At 36.9% G+C, this 24,005-nt stretch overlaps 1 protein-coding gene across 3 annotated transcripts in view; it reads left to right on the top strand.

Moving 5' to 3' along the window:
• Positions 1 to 5: 5 nt before the first annotated feature.
• VPS45 (vacuolar protein sorting 45 homolog (S. cerevisiae)) overlaps positions 6 to 24,005 on the top strand; it is a 46,444-nt gene continuing 22,444 nt past the window's right edge. For 2 of the 3 annotated variants that reach the window (XM_005867397.2, XM_014540702.1), the window contains exons 1-12: positions 41 to 258; positions 1,058 to 1,192; positions 3,709 to 3,769; positions 8,505 to 8,584; positions 9,824 to 9,892; positions 9,997 to 10,134; positions 10,582 to 10,692; positions 13,210 to 13,344; positions 13,977 to 14,090; positions 14,463 to 14,630; positions 23,094 to 23,252; positions 23,381 to 23,488. In XM_005867397.2, the coding sequence (XP_005867459.1) occupies positions 166 to 258; positions 1,058 to 1,192; positions 3,709 to 3,769; positions 8,505 to 8,584; positions 9,824 to 9,892; positions 9,997 to 10,134; positions 10,582 to 10,692; positions 13,210 to 13,344; positions 13,977 to 14,090; positions 14,463 to 14,630; positions 23,094 to 23,252; positions 23,381 to 23,488 (1,371 nt within the window). In that variant the 5' untranslated portion in view covers positions 41 to 165. Of the gene's footprint in view, positions 259 to 1,057; positions 1,193 to 3,708; positions 3,770 to 8,504; positions 8,585 to 9,823; positions 9,893 to 9,996; positions 10,135 to 10,581; positions 10,693 to 13,209; positions 13,345 to 13,976; positions 14,091 to 14,462; positions 14,631 to 23,093; positions 23,253 to 23,380; positions 23,489 to 24,005 lie in introns of all 3 variants that reach the window. The other variant, XM_005867399.2, reaches the window with a different exon arrangement.

Below are 24,005 nucleotides of genomic sequence, written 5' to 3'. Positions count from 1 at the left end.
GCGCGGCGGAACTACAAGTCCCAGCAGCGCGGCTGCCCGGACTTCCGGAAGCCGAGGCTGGGCGGGGAGGAAGCGGCGGAGACCTGGCCGAGAAGCCGGGGGTGCGTGTAGCCAGAAGAAAAGGGGGCGGGAAGGGCTGTGGGGCTCACCTGTCAGTTCGCCACCATGAACGTGGTTCTGGCTGTGAAGCAGTACATTTCCAAAATGATAGAGGACAGCGGGCCGGGCATGAAAGTGCTGCTCATGGATAAAGAGACGGTGAGTTTGCTTCTGCTCAGGGTTCGTGCGGGAATCCTCCCTCCCTGACGATAGCAGGTCACATTCCACTGGGGGATTTGGTATTCAGTTAAAGATTTTTAAAGGAGGGTCGGTTCTGTACGGAATTGAAAGGTTGTATTCAGCTTGCCCAGTCGGTTTTCAGACTAAATGGCTTTAACCACTGCCAGAGATTTTTTTTTTCCTCTTTGGGGTGATCCTGTTATTTCTACTCAACACTGTGTTTTTATTTTATTTTTTTAATATATTTTTAATGATTTCAGAGAAGAAGGGAGAGGGAGAGAGAGATAGAAACATCACTGATGAGAGAGAATCATTGATAGGCTGCCTCCTGCACGCCCCCTACTGGGGATCAAGCCCGCAACCCAGGCATGTGCCCTTGACTGGAATCGAACCCGGGACCCCTTGTCCGCAGGCGGATGCTCTATCCACTGAGCCAAACCAGCTAGGGCAACACTGTGTTTTTAAAGTAAAAATGTTGGAGCTCAAGCTGAGATGACAGGTTATTTATTATTTGTTAATCGCAGATTTTTTTTTAAAACACCTCTTTAAGGTGATAGAAAAATGGAGGGGGGCGTGTATGGATTGTCCACGTTTACAGAGAGCATTCTGGTACATTACATACATGTTTGGATGCTCAGTAAATATTAGTACATATGTTAGTACTTAAGGTATCCAGTTAAATAGTAATGGAAAAAAAAAAGTTTAAGCCTTAGGGTATTGTTGCTTGTTTTTATTATTCTGGACCATCATAATATTAGTAATTATTTTTTCTTTACAGACTGGTATAGTGAGTATGGTATACACACAATCAGAGATTCTTCAGAAGGAAGTGTACCTTTTTGAACGCATTGATTCTGCGAATCGGGAGGTCATGAAACACCTGAAAGCAATTTGTTTTCTTCGACCTACGAAGGTACTACATACTGAACTGCCATCTGCCCAGGCAAATACAGAACGCTATGATCTCAAGGCATTAAGAAGGCAAAATAAATTTGTATTATCATTTGTGGCATCGTAATTATCCTGGTTTATCAGAGTTAAAATCTTGACTCTCCTCCTTCCCATATCTCAGTTTACTCCTTACAGCCAGTGTTTTCCTTCAAAATGTCTTTTAGGTTCTCAGCTACTTTCAAAGCTACTACCCTCACAGAGACCCACATCACTTTATTCCTGGATTAACCTCCTCTCACTAAATAGCATTGCCACTTAATCTTATATACTTATGTCAATGTTTTGAGTTTTTATCATTTTCTTCACATCTATGCTCAAAAACCTGTAATGGCTCAATTTTACTTCCATGATTAAATCTATATTTAGTAGCCTAGTCTGCAAAGCACTCCTTTAACTGGTCTCGTCTGCCCTTAGGTATCCAAACTCCAGTGTCCCACCTCTGCTCCTCCACTATAGACCCTAGGCCTTTGTATCATCCCTCTGTACTCTCATTTCTCTTCTCTTGCCCTCATTAGAGATTCTTTAGCCTTCCATCAGTCTTTGTCCAACATCTAAATCTTGCTTAAGTCCTCCTTTAAAAACCCTTAACTGTTTCAATCTTATTTTGTATACTCTCTTACTTTATATTCCTGTTCTTCAATATACTCTTTTACCATGCTTGTACATTATGTATTTTCCAAAATACAAATCTGATCATGTTCTCCCCACTTGGAAACCTTGAATGACTTCTCATTACTTTTACAATAAAGACAAAACTCCTTAATTGTGGTCTGCAAGATCCCGTGTGGTCTAGTTCCTATCATTTCTACAGCCTCATTTCAAACCATTCCCCCCTCTGCTCTTAGTCACACTAATGTTTCAGTACACTATATTCCATCATGCCACAGGACCTTTGCACAGGCTCTTTCTCTGTTGGGAACTTCTTCACTGCATCAACGCAGGCCTTGCTGACCAGGTCAACCCCCCTTGTTATAAGCATTACAGCACCATCTTCCTCTCCCTATTATTTGTCATGGTTGAAGTATTATATTTTCTGTCTGATTAATATCTATCTCACCTACCAACAGTAAGCTTCATGAGAATAGAGATGGGTCTGTTTTGTCACACTATTATGTCTCCAATGCTTGCTACATGGTGTATACTCAATAAGCCATTCCTGAATGAATGAATACTGTGTTATAATAGTTCCCAGTTGTTTCACATTTGTAAATCTTAGTCATAACATTCAGGTTGTGAGAAGGATCTTAGAGATCACCTAGTGCATCATTTCCTAACATTTTTATTGGAGAACCTCTTTCACACACACACACACACACACACACACACACACACACACACACATGAGAGTATATGAATGTATATATATGTATATAGTCTCTCATACTCAATATATGTTCTTAAAAGCAATTTTTCCTTAAGATTCCATGATAAGGTTACTTTTTAAGATATTTTTAATCTAAATGACAATTTTCAAAATATTTTTTCGACTTAACAAGCAATGTGCGTTGCTTACATTACTTTTAATTCTGTAAGGAAACTGGTTTTTTTAACATTCAAAAATGATATTTTATGTCATGTATAGTTTGGGGACCAAATTTATACTGAAATTTAACCCTGTGTTATAATATCAAAAATAGATAAGACCTGCATTATAATCTTATATAACGGGAATTCTAATGTTTTGACCATATAAAAATCAACTGTTTTACTTCTAAATTTCATATTTTACTTTAAAATAATGTAATTATAAAAAGGGTCTTAGCCTACTATTTGCAAATACTTCCCAAACATTGAAACTGTGCAGTCTTAGGTCACAATAAGTTAAAAGCCAAATATAATTAGCTATATTTTATCTTGACTATTGGTTTTAAAAGGACTAGACATGTTTTGATACTCTATAATAATTTTGATAGATGAATATAATTATAGACAAGCAGTTTGAGGCACATTGCAGAATTATCAATTTTATGTTGTATTTCAACATTTGTGTTCTTTATATATTTTTAGTCTTAATTTGGCCAATGTAACACAGCTAGTTAAAATTACATATGATTCTTTTAAAAAAAAATACATTTTATTGATTTTTTACAGAGAGGAGGGGAGAGAGATAGAGAGTTAGAAACATCGATGAGAGAGAAACATCGGTCAGCTGCCTCCTGCACATTCCCTACTGGGGACGTGCCCGCAACCAAGGTACATGCCCTTGACCGGAATCGAACCTGGGACCCTTGAGTCCGCAGGCCGGTGCTCTATCCACTGAGCCAAACCAGTTAGGGCATACATATGATTCTTTATCATTATATTTAATATATTTCTTTTTCATCCCCAGCCTTCACCCTCCCAACATATATATACTTACTCTAGACCTCAGCACACAGTAGACTCTCAGTAAATACTTAAATAAATCAATAGATGATGTTTATTAGCTTTTCACTGAAGCAATTTTCATATTTTATTTGTTTGTTTGTTATTTTCTAGGAGAATGTGGATTATCTGATTCAGGAGCTCCGAAGACCCAAATACAGTATATATTTTATTTGTAAGTATGTTATTTCACCTATTCAATCATATAACTATATCCTAGCTAGAATGTTCTGTTGGTCTCTTTGTATCATCAATAAGTTAATTGAATCTTTCACTAAAAAAAGTCTGTTTTTTCAATGTTCTTTCAAAATTTAAAAGTCTTATAACCAACATTCTATTTCAGAAAGCTAAATGTGATTTCCATTCACCATTAATTGCTTGGGTAAAAAAAAAATTGTTTAACTTTGCCTTTTAAAATTCTTTGTAAGGCAAGAAGTCATAAGTACCAGTAGCCAATTTTCACAAAGTGTATTCTTATTCCTGTTTTATACTTTTATGAACTGAGGCATAGAAGCTAATTTGTTTACTTGGAGAGAGGATATACTTGAGTTTGTTGGAAAGGCAGAGATTTACTTTACATACCAGATAAAAACATTTCACTTCTTGTTGCTACTTTATGTAGTACTTTAAGTACAAGTCATCAGGTAGATATCTCTTATGTGCCTAACTTTGGTGGTGGTGGGTGGGGCCAGGGATAGAGAAGCAGAGGCCTGGAAACAAACGAGTTTTATGGTTACTATACCATTATACAGATTTGATTTTTTTTTAATGTAATACATTCTGCTTTGGCAGTTACATCGATTCTCCTCTAGATGTCGTTATTGATCTTTATAGTTTAGTATAGTTTATTTGTGCCATTTCTAAAACCAAGGACAAAACTTAACACTCAGTATGTAGGGCATTTGAGAAGTTGAAGACTTTGGAGTTTTAGGGTTTAGACTATAGTCTGTGATATACATACTTTCTTCAGCATATACTACAATTTAACAATGGTACCAAAAATTAACATTTGTGATAAGAGTTTGTATTTTATAAAGAACTTTCTTATATATTATTTCATTTGACCTTTAAAACAACCCTAAGAGGTAAAAATAGGTAATTTTATTAGTTTCAGTGTTCCTACTTTTGTTTTGGTTGGTTGGTTTTGACTAATAGTCACAGGTTTCCTTTTTAAAAAATATATATATATATATATATTTATTCATTTCAGAGAAAAAGGGAGAGGAGAAAGAGAGAGATAGAAACATAAATGATGAGAATGAATCATTGACCAGCTGCCTCCTGCACGCCCCCTACTGGGGACCCAGCTTGCAACCCAGGAATGTGCCCTTGACCGGAATTGAACCCGGGACCTTCAGTCCACAGGCTGATGGTCTATCCACTGAGCCAAACCACACAGGGCACGGGTTTTCTTTTTTAATGAAACATTTTATTTTGAGAGAACTGTAGATTCACGCCTATATAATAAAAGGCTAATATGCAAATTGACCAAAAGGTGGAACGACTGGTCACTATGATGCGCACTGACCACCAGGGGGCAGACATTCAATGCAGGAGCTGCCCCCTGGTGATCGGTGTGCTCCCACAGGGGGAGCGCCGCTCAGCCAGAAGCCAGGCTCACGGCTGGTGAGCGCAGTAGCGGTGACAGGAGCATCTCCCGCCTCCGCAGCAGCACCTCCTGAGGGCTCCTGGATTGCAAGAGGGCGCAGGCCGGCCTGAGGGACCCCCTCCACCACCGGGTGCATGAATTTCATGCACTGGGACTCTAGTATAGTTATAAGACTAATACAGAAATCCTGTATATCCTTTGCCCACTTTCCCCCCATGTAGTATCTTCGGTAGCTATAATACAGTATCACATCCAGAATTTTGACATTGATACAGTCAGGATACAAAGCATTCCATCTCCATAAGGATCCCTTGTATTGTCCTTTTTTAGACACTTCCCTTCCGCTCAACCCCCTCATTAACCCCTGGAAACCACAGTCTGTTCTCCATTTCTGTAATTTTGTCATTTCAAGAAGGTTAAGAGGAGTCATATAGCATATAAACTTCAGGGATTGTTTTTTTCTTTTTTTACTCAGCGTAAGAGGTTAATTCAAGTTCCATCTATCAATAGTTTTTATTACTGAGTAGTATTCTATGGTATAGATGTACGACAGTTTGTTTATTCACTTCTTTTTTAAAAAAATATATTTTATTGATTTTTTACAGAGAGAAAGGGAGAGGTATAGAGAGTTAGAAACATTGATGAGAGAGAAACATCGATTCAGCTGCCTCCTGCACACTCCCCACTGGGGATGTGCCTGCAACCAAGGTCCATGCCCTTGACCGGAATCGAACCTGGGACTCTTCAGTCCACAGGCTGACGCTCTATCCACTGAGCCAAACCAGTCAGGGCAACTATTCACTTCTTGAAGGACATTTGACTTGTTTCCAGTTCTACAGAGAAAGCTGTTAAAAACCTTTGTGTACATGTGTTTGTGCGAACGTAAGTCTTCATTTCTCTGTAATAAATAATGAACCAGGAGAGCAATTGCTGAGTTATGTAGTAGTTGCGTGTTTGATGTTTTAAGAAACTGCCACATGTTTTCTAGAGTAACTATACCATTTTACTTTTCCACCAGCTATGTACAGGTGATCCAGTTTCTTTGTATTCTCACAAGCATTTGGTGTTGTCCCTATTTTTTATTTTAGCCATTTGATAAATGTGTAGTCATTCCAGTATTTTTTAGTCTTATCACAAGCTAAATACTTGGGAAAGTGTAGATACTTTGTACTCAGTGATAGGTAGATGATAGATAGGCATAGAGACAGAGAGATTGATTCCCTGTGCTACCAAATTTAAATGTAAGTGAACATCTAACAGAATCACTCTTTTGCTGTGTCACTTAGCTAAAAATTGAATAGGTCATGAGGTAAAAGGCTCCTTTTTCCTCTAAAGAGAGTTCTTTTTTATTTTATTGATTTTTTTACAGAGAGGAAGGGAGAGAGATAGAGAGCCAGAAACATCGATGAGAAAGAAACATCAATCAGCTGCCTCCTGAACATCTCCCACTGGGGATGTGCCCGCAACCCAGGCACATGCCCTTGACCAGAATCAAACCTGGGACCCCTCAGTCCGCAGGCCGACGCTCTATCCACTGAGCCAAACCGGTTTCGGCTAAAGAGAGTTCTTTGATGCAGCAATTAAGATTAATAATGAATAATAAATCTAATATTTACTTTTCTGGTTCTACAGATTGATTTGAACTGTAAATCTATGAAGTAGAAGAAAAAAATTACATACATATATATTAAAGTGGTTAGCACTAAAGCCAATTGAAATTTCCTGGGTGAAGCAATCAATTTCACAATTTTATTTAGTTATTCAGATTGAAATAAATGAAAATGTTTGTATATAGTAATTTTATTTATTACAAACTTTCATCACAGTTTATTTTAGCACTTAGCTTGCCTTCTGCTCATATTATTTTTTATAATTTTAATTTTCTATAATTTTATGTCTACTGAATAAATATCTTGTATAACAGGCTCCTTTCAAAGTATATATAAAAGTAGACAGATTAGTATAATAAATTCCAATGTACCCATCACTTAATTTCAATAATTATTGTGCTATGGCGAATCTTGTTTTAGCCTTACTACCACCTACTCCCCCACCAATATAATTTTGAAGGAAATCTAATATATAATATGACTTTATCCATAATATTTCATTATGCATCTCTAAAAGACAAGGACTTGTTTTTAAAAACATTACTAGTATACCCAAATAATAAAAAATAATTTCTATTTTTTAAATATTCATTCAGTGTTCAAATTCTCTCATGTCTTGCCCCCTCCCCATCCCCCCATGGTTTGTTTTAATCAGGATCATAGTAAGGTCCACACATTGCTATTGGTCGATAAGCTGTTTAAGTTTCTTTGCTCTTTTCTTGGTTATCTCTCCTGTGCAATTTATTTATTGAAGAAACCAGGTTGTTCTGTTAAAGTTTCCTATAGCCTGGATCTTGCTGATTGTATCACCATGCAGTTTATTTATTTTTTAAAAAAATATGTTTATTGAGTTCAGAAAGGAAAGGAGAGGGAGAGAGAGAGATAGAAACATCAATGATGAGAGAGAACCATTTATTGGCTGCCTCCTGCACGCCCCCACTGGAGATCCAGGCATGTGCCCTGACCAGGAATGGAACCATGACCTCTTGGTTCATAGGTCGACGCTCAACCACTGAGCCACGCGGGCCAGGCTCTTTGCAGTTTAAAATGCTCCTCTCTCCTCCAGTTTCTGTAAGTTGGTACCTGGATGAAGAGGTTTAATTAGACTCAGATTTTATTTCTTTTTGACAAGAATACTTCATAGGTAGTGTGGTGTACTTCCACTGATCGTCTCTTACTGTGATATTAGCAGTGGTTGATGCTCAATGCCTAGGTCCAACCATTGATTCATTAGAGGCTGATAAAAATATTGTTTTAATTCTGTCATATCATTATCATTCCTTCTTTATTTTTTAGCTGGAATATTTCTATAAAGAGAAATTTCCCCTCATCTACTATTTGGTTATCTGGTGGTACAGTTTATGTATAAAAGGATAAAAGCTTACTTCTTTCCCTTTTTTTATTACCATGTTACCCTTTCCTTCTATTTTCAATATAAGGCTTGGTTCCCTAGCATCCTCCAATGCTTACAATGGTGGTCCTTTTTTTTAAAAAAATTACTATTATGAATCTATGGATTTAAACATCTTTGTGCTGCTCATTCCAATTTGAAGGTGTTCAACTTTGACATCTACTACAATGTGTACTAAACTTCCCGTATTCATTAGGCTTTAACTGTCAGGCCCATTTATGTCTAATTGCAGCAACGATGATCTCCTTCTAGTCAATAACAACTCTTATGTCTGTTTCAGATTTCAGTAATGTGATCAGCAAGAGTGATGTGAAGTCATTAGCTGAAGCTGATGAACAGGAAGTTGTGGCTGAGGTTCAGGTAAACATATTGGTCCTCTAACTCGTCTCTTATATTGGCCCTTTTTACTAAAGATTTGAGTGTAAAAGTAGGGAAAGTGCTGTCTCAAAAGAATGGAGGCTACTCATCAGACACAATCAATGTGCATTGCACCAGACTATGCTTATATTTAGAAAGTTTGGAAGATATATCAAATTGGATGGGAACAGATTAAAGGAGTCAGTGGATCCCACTATTAGTAGGAAGAGTTTCACAGGGTTGGGGACAGAATCAAAATGTCCTATGATAGTTTTATGAGCCACCCTATAAGAATGTTCATCTAGCCCTAACCGGTTTGGCTCAGTGGTTGAGCATCGACCCAGAAACCAAGAGGTCATGGGTTTGATTCCTGGTCAGGGCATATACCCGGGTTGTGGGCTTGGTCCCCAGTAGGGGGCATGCAGGAGGCAGTTGGTCGATGATGCTCTCTCATCACAGATATTTCTCTCTCTCCCTCTCCCTTCCTCTCTGAAATCAATAAAAATATATTTTAAAAAAAGAATGTTCATCTATTAGGACCAAGTTTAATTGGGATAGACTAGGAAGTAAAGGATGTGAATGGGGTTTGTTGAAGTTCTGTTTGTGGTTATCTTGCTTTAGGAATAATAAGCAGACATTTGTCATTAGGTTAAAATTTGGAAACTCCTAAATATTTCTTCTACATGCTATATAATACATCACATTAGAACATATCATGTTACCCTTCTTAAATAGTTTAGTGTTCTCCAATACATTTATCACAAACGTTTGAATACATTTATCAGCTAATTGCAGAATATTGTATTCAGGACCACAAATAAACCAGTTTTGGATATTCTAGATGAAAAATGAATAAAAAAGAATGACCTCTTTTGAATCATATTCTCTCTCATGAGAATGCACTGGAAAGCAAAGTTCTTTTTCGTTTGAGTGTAACATTGTATACCCTATAGCAATGTTTTATTTTTACTAATTGATAAGTCCTAGAGGTCTCCAGGCATATAATATGTATACTTCTATAACTTTTGTGGTTTTTTTTTAAGATTTATTATTGCTGCTGTTTTATAATTATTTTATTAATTTCCCCACATTGACTTTTTGTTAACTTTTAATTGATCAATTGTTCTATCTTTTACACTAACATTTCCTCAAATTTGACTATATCACATATGAAAATATTGCTGCATGATACAGTTGGAGTTTATGGAATATGACTGACTGATCTTGGTGCTTTATTTGCAGGAATTTTATGGTGATTACATTGCTGTGAATCCACATTTGTTTTCCCTCAATATTTTGGGTTGCTGCCAGGTATGGAAGGAAAGGATTTTTTTTTTTTTTAGTTTATTTATTAGGTGGGAGTTAATTCAGCAAATAAGAAAAAATTTAAGTATTTTCTCTGAATATTTAAAAAGGGTCGAAATTGGGACCCAGCCCAGCTGTCCAGAACAACTCAAGGACTGACGGCTCTCCTTTTATCCCTGAAGAAATGCCCTATGATTCGTTATCAGCTTTCATCAGAGGCAGCAAAGAGACTTGCCGAATGTGTTAAGGTATGGCATTCCCTAGCCTGGTTCCAGAACATCAAGACCATTCATTTCCTCATCATATTTCAAAAACTAAAGGAATATTTGTCTACAACCAAGGAGATGAGGCGTTAGGTTTATTGGCAAAGAAGTAGGTCTTTGTAATTCAAAACCAAAAGTAACAATGATGACAACAAAAAAGCAACAAATTAAAGTTAAAATTCTTAGGTGTAACCTAAGAAACATTTCCAAGCTATTTAACTTAATTTGATCCAATCAAATCACCTGTGAAATAGAGTTTCAAATTCTCTCCTCTTAAATAGAATGTTATTAAACTTTATCAAGTTTTTTTTTTATGGAAGGCCATGAAGGTGCAAAGAACTTTTGTTAAATGTAGTTTTTATGTATTAATTTACTATTTATATCATTGCTATCTGCAACTAATTGGTTGACCAAACTCTTTCTCACCCACAGCAAGTCATCACTAAAGAATATGAACTATTTGAGTTCCGGCGGACTGAGGTTCCTCCATTGCTGCTTATTTTAGATCGCTGCGATGATGCCATCACCCCATTGCTAAACCAGGTGCAAAAACCTTTGTTAGCATAACATAAGGATAATTGCAAGTGCTGTTCATCAAAATGCAGATGTGGAAATGAACAGGATGGCTCATTTATTTGCCTCCTTATTTTCAGCTCTTGTTTTTGCCTTATATTTCTTGGTTTTTTGATATCACTATTCTTCTAGCCACAATAATCCTTGACTCTTTTTTTTAAAATATATTTTATTCATTTTTTTTTACAGAGAGGAAGGGAGAGAGATAGAGAGTTAGAAACATCGATGAGAGAGAAACATCGATCAGCTGCCTCCTGCACACCTCCTACTGGGGATGTGCCCACAACCAAGGTACATGCCCTTGACCGGAATCGAACCTGGCACCTTTCAGTCCGCAGGCCGACGCTCTATCCACTGAGCCAAACCAGTTAGGGCTCCTTGACTCTTTCCATCACTATTCTTCTAGCCACAATAATCCTTGACTCTTTCTTCTGCCTCATCCTTCCTGTCCCTTTCTACCACCACCCCAACCCCGAATCAGGGCAACTTCTAGGTCCTATAGACTCTACTTTTCCAGTGTTTGTCTGCTCTTTTCCATTCTACTGCTGTTACCTTGATGTAGACCCAAATCATTCATGGGAATACCGAAATAGTCACCTACTTAATCCGCACTTTACATTTCATCCCACTCTAATATATTTCACAGACACAATGTTGTTAAATTAATTTCCCCAAAGCACAGTTCTGATCCTGTTTACGGCTGGCTTAGAAATCTTCATTGGTTCCCATTTGCCTACTGAGTTAAATACAGACGCCTGATCTTGACATCCAAGAGCCTTCACAATATGGGCCCAACCTTGTACAAAACCTACAGCTCACGACTGCAGATATGCCACGCATGGTCTCCTGCCATCATTTTATTCATGTTGTGACCCATCTTAGCTCTGGAATGTTTGGAATACCTTGTCTTCCCAACTTCACCTATCAGAGTTCTTCTCTTTAAAAATCACTCGAAACATCTTGAAGCCTCTTTTCTTTTAGTCAGACATGTCCTTTTTTCCCTAAAATTTCTGGCAACTTTGTGTCTCTCATGTGTCTCGCGCTGCACTCACCGTGCTGAACCTTTGTTTTCACACTCTCCTAGGTTACATATTCCTTCAAGGCAGTCTGTCTTGCCAGTGTTTGCTCTAATGCAAGTACAAGCACAGAGCCTTGCACACAGTAGATGCTTTTTTAATAGTGACTTTGAATTTGTAGGGAAAGGCACAGTCTATATTTCAGTTCCTTCCCAGCTTATAGGTAATAATGTTAATGCTGGGGAGATCTGCGGCTGTGGAATGCAACTGCTCTATGATGCAATAGGCTTATATTCCTAAAATTCAAAGTAATATTTGTTCACTAAATAAATTTTGATAATATAAAAAAATTAGAAAGAGAAATGATTGCCTATAATTCTGTTTGCCAAAGAAAAGCAACCATTCATTCAACAGATTTCACTAAGGACCTGTTATGTGGCAGGTACTGTATTAAGTCCTGGCGATAAAAGGTTAAAAAATCTCTTCTCTCACAGACCTTGTGGTCCAATGGAGAGAGAAGAAAAGAGATAATTTAATTATAGAGTAAGTGCTGATGGCAGAGCATGCACAGGATGCTGTCTATGGAAGCATAAAACATTTGGTTGTGCTTATTTTAAATGCCCTAATGAAACTGGCTGTTTTGAGGATTCATCTGGCAGATATTTTAGGAAATAAAGCATCTTTTATAACCTCAAGTCATTTCTTAATAAATCTAGATTTTTAAAAGATGGGATATACATATGTAAATATTTCTAGTATTAGATTCTAGATTTAGAGGGTAATTTGCTGGAAAATATTTAGTTTTGTCCAATGGGCCTATGATTAAAAGTAACCCATTCTCTATAAATGGCCAGAAGGAAATATTTGGGGGTTCTCCTTTCCAGTTTTACCAAATAAGTTCACATTTGTAAGACTGGAAACCAACCCTCTTCACAATTCATTTTAAGTAAAAATATAAAGCTTCTGAATATGTGTATTTTCATCAACTCACAAGGGTTTTTTCTGATAATATTAGTGTTCCCAGGATAAATATAGCACCACTCAGACCTGCAAGAATACACTTCTCATGCTGCAGAAAACCACAGAAGCGTACAGGAAATGGTACAGCTTGTAACTGCAGTACCAATATAGCCCTATCCGTGAAGCCAAAAATATACCCATAATTCACAGGCCAAAATTGGAGCTAATGATAGATCTAATTTTCCTTTTTATCAGGAATATTAATCTTGCTGCCCTTCTTTCAAAGTGTGAAATCTAAAAGTATTTTGACATTTGGATGTTTAACCAATTAAAATGACAATCTTAATATTTAGTATAGCACAAAATATCAATAAAACTTGAACTAAATAGAGAATCTCCATGTAAAGAAGAGTAATTACTAAGAATAAGTTATTCGTTTTTGTTTTCCTGAACATTTACTATTTCCATGTGTTGTCATTTACCAAATTTTTTGTCACGATTCTTTATTTAGTGGACATACCAAGCCATGGTCCATGAACTTCTGGGCATAAACAACAATCGGATTGATCTTTCCAGAGTGCCAGGGATCAGTAAAGACTTAAGAGAGGTGGTCCTATCTGCTGAAAACGATGAATTCTATGCTAACGTAAGTGGTTTTTAATTGAGTTTAGTTGTTTTTTTGTAAGAAGGACCCCCTTGACTTGTGAGAATTCATGTGGAAGGATGATGGAGGCATCCGATGTGGATAAACTGCATCTTAAGGGAAGGCAGAAGACTTGGATTCTGACCCCCCTTTAACAATATTTTTTTCATAGAAATCGCATACTTGGTTTTCCACTTTTTTTTTTTATTGATTTTTTTTACAGAGAGGAAGGGAGAGGGATAGAGAGTTAGAAACATCGATCAGCTGCCTCCTGCACACCCCCTTCTGGGGATGTGCCCGCAACCAAGGTACATGCCCTTGACCGGAATCGAACCTGGGACCCTTCAGTCCGCAGGCCGACGCTCTATCCACTGAGCCAAACCGGTTAGGGCGGTTTTCCACTTTTAAAATTCGAACCCAATTTACTTACTTCCCTCCCTCCCGTAGCCCTTTGTGAGAATACTACTGGTATTCATCACCAGTGTCCTGACCAATGTCCAGACTTGCTAGTTATAATGGAAGTTTCTTGCCCTTCAATTCTAACTGTGCTCAGAATTCTTTTTCACTTCTTCTTTTAAACTGTCTGAACGTCAGACTAGTTGATAGAACTGTGTTTCCAACTTCCTTTTTCACAGAACATGTACCTGAACTTCGCTGAGATTGGTAGCAATATAAAGAATCTCATGGAAGACTTTCAGAAGAAGAAACCAAAAGAACAGCAAAAACTAGAATCAATAGCAGACATGAAGGTAAATTGAACATGTACGTGGATGACTAACATGCAAGTTTGGGAGCTATTCTATTTCTACCTTAATTCATTTAGTTTGGTTTGAGGTATTTTCTAGAATATTTCTCTTTAGAAAACAATATAGTGAAAACTTGGTAATAAGCCATAAACTTCTTTCCATTCTTCAGTCACCTTGGACTATTAAAAGACTCAGTCTGCTTACATATACCAGTTCTTCTCTTCCTAGGCTTAACAGAATGCCAGATGCCATGTGATTAAAGCTATAGATGCCCTTTTCTTGGCAGAACAATCCCTGATTTTTTTTCCCCTTCATACATGCCTATCCTTGGTCAAGAAATAACAGAACCCCCAATTGATGTTTTTCCCGTGGCAGGCCTTTGTTGAGAATTACCCACAGTTCAAGAAGATGTCTGGGACTGTATCAAAGCACGTGACAGTTGTTGGAGAGCTGTCTCGGTTGGTCGGTGAGCGGAATCTGCTGGAGGTTTCGGAGGTTGAACAAGAACTGGCCTGTCAAAATGACCATTCTAGTGCTCTCCAGGTATCTATTCAGTCCCATTTGATGAGCACCTACTATGTGTAAGGCACTGTGCCAGGCAGAGCAAGAGATACTAAGGCAAGTAATCCTTCTTCACCAACATGGAATTTACAGTCTAACGAGGAGTTGAGACAAGTACACAGTTTAATATTAAGATAGATACATGATAAGAGCCACAAAAGAATAATGTGCAATCAAAGGGTTCAGGCAATGAATTGAATATTTAGGAGGGTAGCCTGATCTACTAGAAAGAATACTAGACTAATATCAGAAGGTCTGGAATTTAGTTTTTGGTTTGCCACTTACCGGCTTTGTGACCGGAGCTTTTGGCTTAATCTCTGAGCTAGTTTCCTCATTTGAAAAATAGGTATAATGATATTTATCACACAGTGTCGTTAGGAAGATTTTAAAAGATATAATAAATTAAAATACATTATCTCAGTTTTTCATTACTGAACATCTGTTTTTCATTCCACAAATACATGAATGTCCGCTACACGTGCATGGTGCTATGAGGATCTGCAGGTACAAAAATCAATATAATACCATTTTTTTCCCTCAAAGAGTTCACATGATAATAAGGAAGATAAAAATTTAAGCCAGGATTTATAATACTGTGCAATAAGTGCTATTCTAGAGGTATTTCCAACGGAATATGGAAACACAGAAAGGACAACAGTTTTCCCTAAAGTTGAGGCTTCTTAGAGAAGATGACATTAGATGTGGGTCTGGACAAATAAATAAGGAGGAGGAGTGTACCAACCAGAGAAAAGGGGGGAAATTCTCAGCAGAGAATGCAGGCATGGAGATGTAAAAAATATATATATACATATGTAGGGGGGAGAGAATAATTCAATGTAGCCAGTGCAACAATTAGTGTTGCAACATAATATTTAAATCAAAATTGTGATACTGACTATAAGATTTGCGGTTATTAGGAAAAGTTTCTGAGAGGAGGTGCCATTAAGATAGTCTATAAAGAATGAATAGAATCTGGAGGAGGGTTTCAGTCAGGAAGAGCAGCAAAAGCAAAGATGCAGAAGTATGCAGAAAAGAATAAACAGCTTCACCTGTTGAAAATGGATGTGGAAGAGAATAGGAGATGAAATTGATTTGGTAAACACGAAGCAGTTTATGCAGAAGCTTATAAGAGGAATTTATACTTGCTGAGATAGGCAAAGAGATCCAGTGTAGGGTCTTATGTAGAAAGTTGATATGATAAAAGCAGTATTTTAGGAAATGTAATCTAGTTAGGATACTTTGGAGGTAAAAAAAACTGAAGTCAGTGAGGCTAGTGGACTCATAGCAATAGTAGTAAAAAATGTACAATAAGAGAAAAGCTAAGAGGCATTTCAAAGGGAGAAAACAACAATTTAGTGACAGATTGGATATGAGGATAATAAGAACAAATCAGAGATAATTCCAAGGTTCCTGAGAAAGGCACAGTGTGATGTCACTGACAATAAGTTAACTTGGGAATAAGTTCTTTGGGAGATAGCCATTTCTAAGCTACTTAGAATAAGAAGCACATTTCCATATTGATAAGGACCCAGTATTCTAAAACTTAGTCTCTTTCTTTTCCTGCTGCAATTTTACTTTATAAAATAAAGCCCGTGTGGTCTAATGAAAACAACACAGGCTTTGGAGCCAGACTGTCCTGGCTGATAGCCTGTCTCTACATACCACCGTTTCTTTGGGGAAATTATTTACTTTGCCCAAGTCTCAGGGATAATGATTTCAAACCTTTAGATTGTTATGAGGGTTCAATGAAATATGTCAGATTATTCACATATGATAGGTGCTTTGTAAATGTTGGTTCCCTTCCTCTAAGCATACTTTTTTAAAAAATATTTTTATTGCTTTTTTTTTTTTACAGAGAGGAAGGGAGAGGGATAGAGAGTCAGAAACATCGGTCAGCTGCCTCCTGCACACCCCCCACTGGGGATGTGCTCACAACCGAGGTACATGCCCTTGACCGGAATCGAACCTGGGACCCTTCAGTCCCCAGGCCAACGCTCTATCCACTGAGCCAAACTGGTCAGGGCCCTCTAAGCATACTTTAAAAAATATCTGTACAAGCAGAAGAAAGAAATGCACCCACCTGTGGTTGCTCTAGTTATACCAAGGTCTTTACTGGGATAGGTAGTTGTTGGCCTTTACTTTTTTAAAATGTTTATCAGAATTTCCCCTGAAAACATCAACATTTTGAAAATCATGAAGATGCTATTTGCTTTATATTTCTGAAAAGTACCTCTATCATCACTTTTTAAAAATATGTTTTATTGATTTTATAGACAGAGGATGGGGGAGGGAGGGAAAAAGAAACATTGATTGGCTGCCTCCTGCAGGCCCCCTACTGGGGATCGAGCCTGAAACCCAGGCATGTGCCGTGACCGGAAATTAAACCCTTGACCTTTCAGTTCATGGATGACGCTCAACCAACCCAGCCACTCTGGCCTTTAATTTTATCCCTGTGTTCTTAAATCTTCACAAAAAACGTAGGCGGACTTTATTATTTTTTAATTGTCTTAAATTCTGATTCTTAAATAAGGTATATTTAAGAGATATATAGTAAAAGCTGAGTTTGTTACTAGTTTCAGTTATTCTGTATTTGTGCAAGCCTGTTTGGATGTGTATATCTCCCACTCTTTAAATTCAAATGATACCATATTGTACACATAATTCTGCATTTACTTTCTCACTTAACTATGTCTTTCAGGGATGGCTTCAGATAAAATCTAAAGACTCATTCTTTTTACCATTTCTTTGTAAAGTTGTATCACAATCTATTTAATTTGACCAACTTACTTTAAACAATACTACTAAAGGCAGTTTTAAACAACACTACTACAGTCTATTGTTTCATGGGCCTAATAGAAATATTTCTATGAAAATTTTTTGTTTTTCTCAATAAAATGAGTTTTCTTCTCTTCCTAAATAAAAACAAATTTTGCCCTATAACTAAATTTAAATTTCCTTATGTTTATCATTTTATTTTTCGTTTAAAACAATAGAACCAAACATAATCACTAGCCAAGTTTAATATCTTTATTTGTATCTCTCTACCAAATGGTAAGCAGTTGGAACAAAATTACTGTAATTCCTTGCCTGAAATATTTTTTGGGGGGAGGGGTTCACTTTAAAAGAAAGATAGTACTTTTAAAATATGAATTCCATTTGTGATCCACTTTACATTTTTTAAAGGTATCTTTTGAAGGTTTTCTTGCCCATGGTATTAGGGTTTTACAGTGAGCAGTTGATTTGTACTCCCCCCATCATAATGGATTTCTTTGGCAACATGACTTAAATAGTCTATAAAGGGAACTTTTGTTTGATAATGAGTAGATGCCAGAGGCCTGACCCCTAGATGGGTTATAGCATTCCTTGGCTTGACCCTAGATTATAATACGTCATGAAGCAATGAATTGAGGGTTGTTTTTTTTTAGTACAGATGGGGTTTGCTTTATTGAATAGTAATTGTAACATGGTGAGAGAAAAAAAAAAAAAGCTCATATATTGCCAAACATTAACCTATAAGCCACTTCTAACCAGTTATTCTATAGTCTAACAACATTTTTATTTAGAAAGAATTTCACTAGAACCAAACTGTTACATACTACCACTGAAGCATACATATCCATAGCCTCAGAAAAGACTCGTTTGATTAGAAGGAAGATTTTTTTCATACCATGAAGAGAAACATCTTCAGAAAGTAAACAACCCCCACCCCCCCATATTGTCATATCACAACTTTTTATTTGGAAGGAGGAACTAGTCTATTTTATGTCTTTCTTTCCTGGTAATCATCCTATTAATAGCACATAGTAGAGACTCAATAAATATTTGTTAGAAAAATGAAAAGAGCTCTATTTGAAGCAATGTGGAGTAGTGGTTAAGAGTTTGGGCCTTTGATGGCTTGAGTTTAAAAACAGTCTTATTCTTTTTATCTATAAAATGAAGAACAATAACAGTATTTCATAGATTTTTGTGAGGGTGCAATATGCTAGTACATGTGAAGCACTTCATATGGTGCCTGGTACTTATAACATTCAACAAGTATTAGCGATCACCATTATCAGTGTTACTATTTGGTGGTACATTCTCTGTTCTTTATGGCACCCAGGACATATTTTTTTACTTCAGTCATAACCTTGGATCTCTCCCTGGTTTCAGAGGGTTTTTTTGTTGTTTTGTTTTGTTTTGTTTTGTTTTGCTTTTCATTAAAATCATGAGAAAATTGTTTGGGACACGTAGAGCTGAGAATTTTACTTTGCTCAGTTAAGAGTAAAAATGATCCTTTTCTAAACCAGTGTTTAGTGTTTCAGAAAGAGTGTGGACCAGAAGATCTGCAGCAAAACTGAATTTTATGTTAACTAGACTATTTGCCAGTCAGTGGAATTGGGTCCTACCTACTTCCTATTATTTTTCCTGGATAAAGCTCTTTATAGTCCCCAAATACTGTCCTCTCAAACTATTAAATTAGACTCATTTTTTATCATATCTGCTTGTTGAAGGTTTCTGCCAATTCCATTTTGCTGTTCTCATCTGCTCAATGAATAATCCTATTAATTTACTACATTAATGTGATAGTGATCGTATACAACAAGGTAGAGCTCCTGTTCTTTAGTTTAAATTAAAGCAAATAATGGGACAGTTTTTATTTGCTGACTTCATCTGTAATGTGTACAGTGGTTTAAAATGTAGGTATGTTATTATTTTCTCATTGTGCTGCTTCATCAAAGTTTTGATAGAAAAGTAGTCATCCCAAAACAATGGAAGAAGCTCTAAATATCAGAATTGTTTTTTATTAATGTCTTTTGAGTGACTGTTAACTCCTTTTTGAAACCTGATCTTCAAAGACAGTGTTTTTTCTTTGCTTTTCCTCTTTCTTGATTTGGCCTACACAAATTCAGTGAAAGATCTTTGAAACTTTTCTCCTTAAGAGAACAGTAATTTTGTTTTGCTCTTTATTTAGCCACTGTTCATGTGATAGTATGCTTTTCTCTCTTTATATCCTCAAAGCTTATGGAAATTTTAATATGAAAAGAGAAACCAAAAAGTTTATTATAAAATTCAATCATATTTCCAACATATAAATGCCACCATGTAGCAAGCACATACCTACTGTATAATTAGAAATCTCTCAGATTCCTTTTTTCCTCTTCTCTGATAAGTACCCTGAAATCTCAATATACCATATACCACTGTAAGTAAAATTAATGAGTCACGTGGTCGTGAGGGAAATAGTTCAAAAGTCAAAGAATAACATGGGATCCAGGCAGGCAAAAATGCCTTGTTTCTTCAAGGACTTACATAGCTGAAAGAGAAAAAATAACTCATACCTATAGGTTTCTTTTCTTTTTTTAAAATATATTTTATTGATTTTTTTACAGAGAGGAAGGGAAAGGGATAGAGAGTCAGAAACATAGATGAGAGAGAAACATCGATTAGCTGCCTCCTGCACACCTCCTACTGAGGATGTGCCCACAACCAAGGTACATGCCCTTGACTGGAATTGAACCTGGGACCCTTCAGTCCGCAGGCCGACGCTCTGTCCACTGAGCCAAACCGGTTAGGGCTAGGTTTCTTTTCTTGATGAAATAGGTAAGTCTAGCTAGAACACTGCCCTGACCACGGTTGGGTCCTAAGGGCTCCAAAGTAGTCTACTCAAAGTAATCCTGGTTCAGCTCTGAGCCAAGTCCTCGAAGGAGAGCTAAGAGGCAAGCCAGGGACTCTCTAGATAACAGGATCAAATCTCAAGGAATAGAAGTGGATTCTGTAGTAGGAAACAGAGAGAGCCAAGTCAAGATTCAAGTGAACGTAATTAGAAGGTAGGAAGGGTAAAAGCTAATGGCTACAAATAGTCTTTTACTGTCCCCATCGCACTTATGTGGGCATAAGGTTACTTGAATATCTCAGATTTGTTTAAAAGTACAGAGACAGGTGAGCTAGAAATGGAGTAGCTATCAGGTAAAAAAAGAGTGACTGCAAGGGCAGAAAGCGAAACATTGTGCCTCTAAGAAAAGTGACAACAGAAATCCTAGATAGGTGTTTGAAATTTATGCCAAGGTACTGAAATACATATGAAATTGTATGCTTTTAGTTGATGATCATTTATACCCTGAAATTTCTTCATGTTATAGTAAAAACCAGGGGAACATTTGAACAGATATTCTAAATAGGCTGTATCCAGTGACTGCTCTGCGGGAAAGGTACCACAAAATGAAAAAAGTAAGGAAATGCTTATGCTGCAAGGTTTAAATCAATGAAAGAGAAATATCTTCCCTTTTGATCCCTTAAGAATCATGGTAGTGAAATGTTGACCCAGAAAAGCAACAATAGGAATCTTACTTGGAGAACTTTATACTAGAGAGTTACCTGGGAGGCTCCTGGGAGAGTCCTGAGACATTAGACCTGATTGTTGTGAAGGACTAAGAAGGTAATGTATGTGAAAAGCATCTTATAAGTTGTAAATTACCATATAGATGTTAGTAGTTACATCCTCAGAATCCAGGGCCCTCCAAGGCTCTTGACAGTCTTTCAGTCCAACCCATTTCTTTCTCTGATTTCCATATTCCTATTAATAGCATCTTCTCTTTCAGTCTCTCAGACTAATTCTAACATTCTTTAGGGCATTTTGCAAATGTCATCTCCTTCATGAAGTCTTTCTTGATTCTCCAGCAACCAGATGTACCTCACTCTGTGTCCTCTTCCTTCCATTGCACTGATTTTCAGTTTTGGGTTTTTGTTTTGTTTTGTTGCACACGTATGTTTCTGTTATAATGCCACATATGTGCTCCTATAAAGCCTCACATTCTGCAAAATTATGCACTAAAAATAAACAAGGGTTGTAGGAAAATAGGGTTATAAGCAGATCACTTAAAGTCTATATAACTAAAAAAAAATTATGTAACTTTGTAAGCAGAGCCCAATAAAAATAATAACAATTCTAATATAAACACTAGCACTGTTAAATTTCCACTGACATTTGCACCTAGAAATATAATCAGTCCATCCGTTGGGGCCTCACGTTTTATTCTTCAAAATATAAGGTTTCAAAAACATTTGCTTCTCATAGAGACTGTTTTTTTTTTTTTTAAATATATTTTATTGATGTTTTACAGAGAGGAAGGATGTGCCCGCAACCGAGGTACATGCCCTTGACCGGAATCGAACCTGGGACCCCTCAGTCTGCAGGCCGACGCTCTATCCACTGAGCCAAACCGGTTTCGGCCATAGAGACTGTTTTCATCAAAATTAAAAATACAATAGGGGGATATCAATTAGTTTTGGGTTGTTGTTTTGTTTTGCTTTTTAACACAGAGGATTATCTTTGCATCCTTTTCATCTGCACTTGCCCTTTCCCCAGTAGCTTAGCATAGTGAAAAGCACAGCAGTTCTTAAAGCTACAAAACCAGCTACTTCTTACAGAAAACGCTTCTGTGGGATTTTTATGATTTTTTCCTTGACATCTTCCTCTTTAAAGAAGAAGCTTGTCCCCAGTCTCTTCTAAATATTAACATACTGGAAAAATTATGTATAAACCAATATGCCTTCTGTGTTAAACTGATACATATTTCCATATTTATCAATCTCACTGAGCTAACGTACATTAAAGACACATGCTTTGTAGCAGAATGGGCTATACTTTTTTATCCCCCTAAACCCCATTATCTGTGAACTCACTGAGAACAGAAACTGTTTCTAATTCATCTCTGTTATCCCCTCCAGTGGCATAGTGTCTTACACTTAGGGCTCAAAAAGTATTTTTTGGCTTGAATTAATTTGTTCTGCATAATAAATATAAATCTACATTTATCCCTTACTGTGAGGGTTGACAAAACAAACATGATTTTGTCCAGCTTTCCCTGCTGTCAGTACCTGCCCTATTAAGATCATAAGTATTCAATTTAAAGATTACATGCTATTTACATACTCATATCCCTGTAAACAATGTTGATACAGATTGATACATCTGCTGCTGCTTAGCAATTAAGCCCAGTTCTCCATTGTAAAATTCTACCAATTTGTCTCTTTTTTTTCCACTGGTCAGTCACTAAGAGAAAGCAGTAGCATTTTGCAAGTCAGCTGGTCAGTTCTGTTGTGTACTGTAATGATTGAAGTGGTAGAAAGAAGATATGTTGTTCCTTTCCTGCATAAGACCTTGGACCATCTCATCAAAGGGAAAAAAAAAAAAAGAGCTATCCATAGTTAATTCATGTTTGTCCTAAACAATTAACAATGAGAATTTATTTCCTTATTTAATTCTTATCTTAGGCAAAAGGCATCTAATATTCTGTAGTTGAAACAGTTGCTGAACCTATTAACTGTACATTGCCATAGTAGTAATCTTAGTCATGAACTCAGATGTAGCACTGCTATTCAATAATTATGATATCTGAGATATTATACACCATCACTCAAGTGAAGGGGGGTTAAATATCCGTTCTCTCTATCTCTCTTCAGAATGTAAAGAGGCTCCTGCAGAACCCCAAAGTGACAGAATGTGATGCTGCCCGCCTGGTGATGCTCTACGCACTGCACTATGAGCGACACAGCAGCAACAGCCTACCAGGGCTAATGATGGACCTCAGGAATAAGGGTGTTTCTGAGAAATATCGAAAGGTAACCACATTTATACGTTAATCCCACCAAACAGGTCTTCATTTCCTTAATAAAGTTATTTTCTTATTAAATGAGTTTCCTGATCCCCAAGCAATAAGAGGATGTTCTCTCTCTCTCTCTCTCAATAGCTCGTGTCTGCAGTTGTTGAATATGGTGGTAAACGGGTCAGAGGAAGTGACCTCTTCAGCCCTAAAGATGCTGTGGCTATTACCAAACAGTTCCTCAAAGGATTGAAGGTATGACATCTCCGTGCTGTCCTAAATGAACAACAGTTGAAACCCCTGAGTCTGAGAGTGAATGAATATGATCAAAGTAACTCCCAGATTGCTGCTGATTTAGAACTATGTCGATTAAGTGAAGTTAAAGTCGATATCCTCCTGAAAGCTTTTTAAAAAATGCATTCTATACTGGAGCAGCATCAGCATTGGACCAAATAACTGAGCAGACAATACCGAGATATTTCCAGGAAAACCCAAGAGTGAAAAGACAGACGGTTCTGTTAGTCATCACTATTTCACTCTACGTGTTTATAACTTAAGATTTGTTAGGTAGTTTTTCTTTGAAGGAAAATAAAAATGAAGCAAACAATTATAGATCTTTTAAAAAGACTGACCTATTTTCTTAAAATGGTCAGAAATTGGTTTTAATCTGCTACCCTTTCTAATTCTGCCTAATTTTTTTCCATTTTCCTGAGTGTGTCTAGTCTATTTTTCTACATAATCCATTCCTTTTATTTGTTCTACTTGTCATATA

Source organism: Myotis brandtii, unplaced genomic scaffold (assembly GCF_000412655.1).
Source record: "Myotis brandtii unplaced genomic scaffold, ASM41265v1 scaffold250, whole genome shotgun sequence".
Lineage (NCBI taxonomy): Eukaryota > Metazoa > Chordata > Mammalia > Chiroptera > Vespertilionidae > Myotis > Myotis brandtii.
The sequence above is the reverse complement of the archived record's forward strand: the minus strand, read 5'-3'. Positions and strand labels throughout refer to the sequence as shown.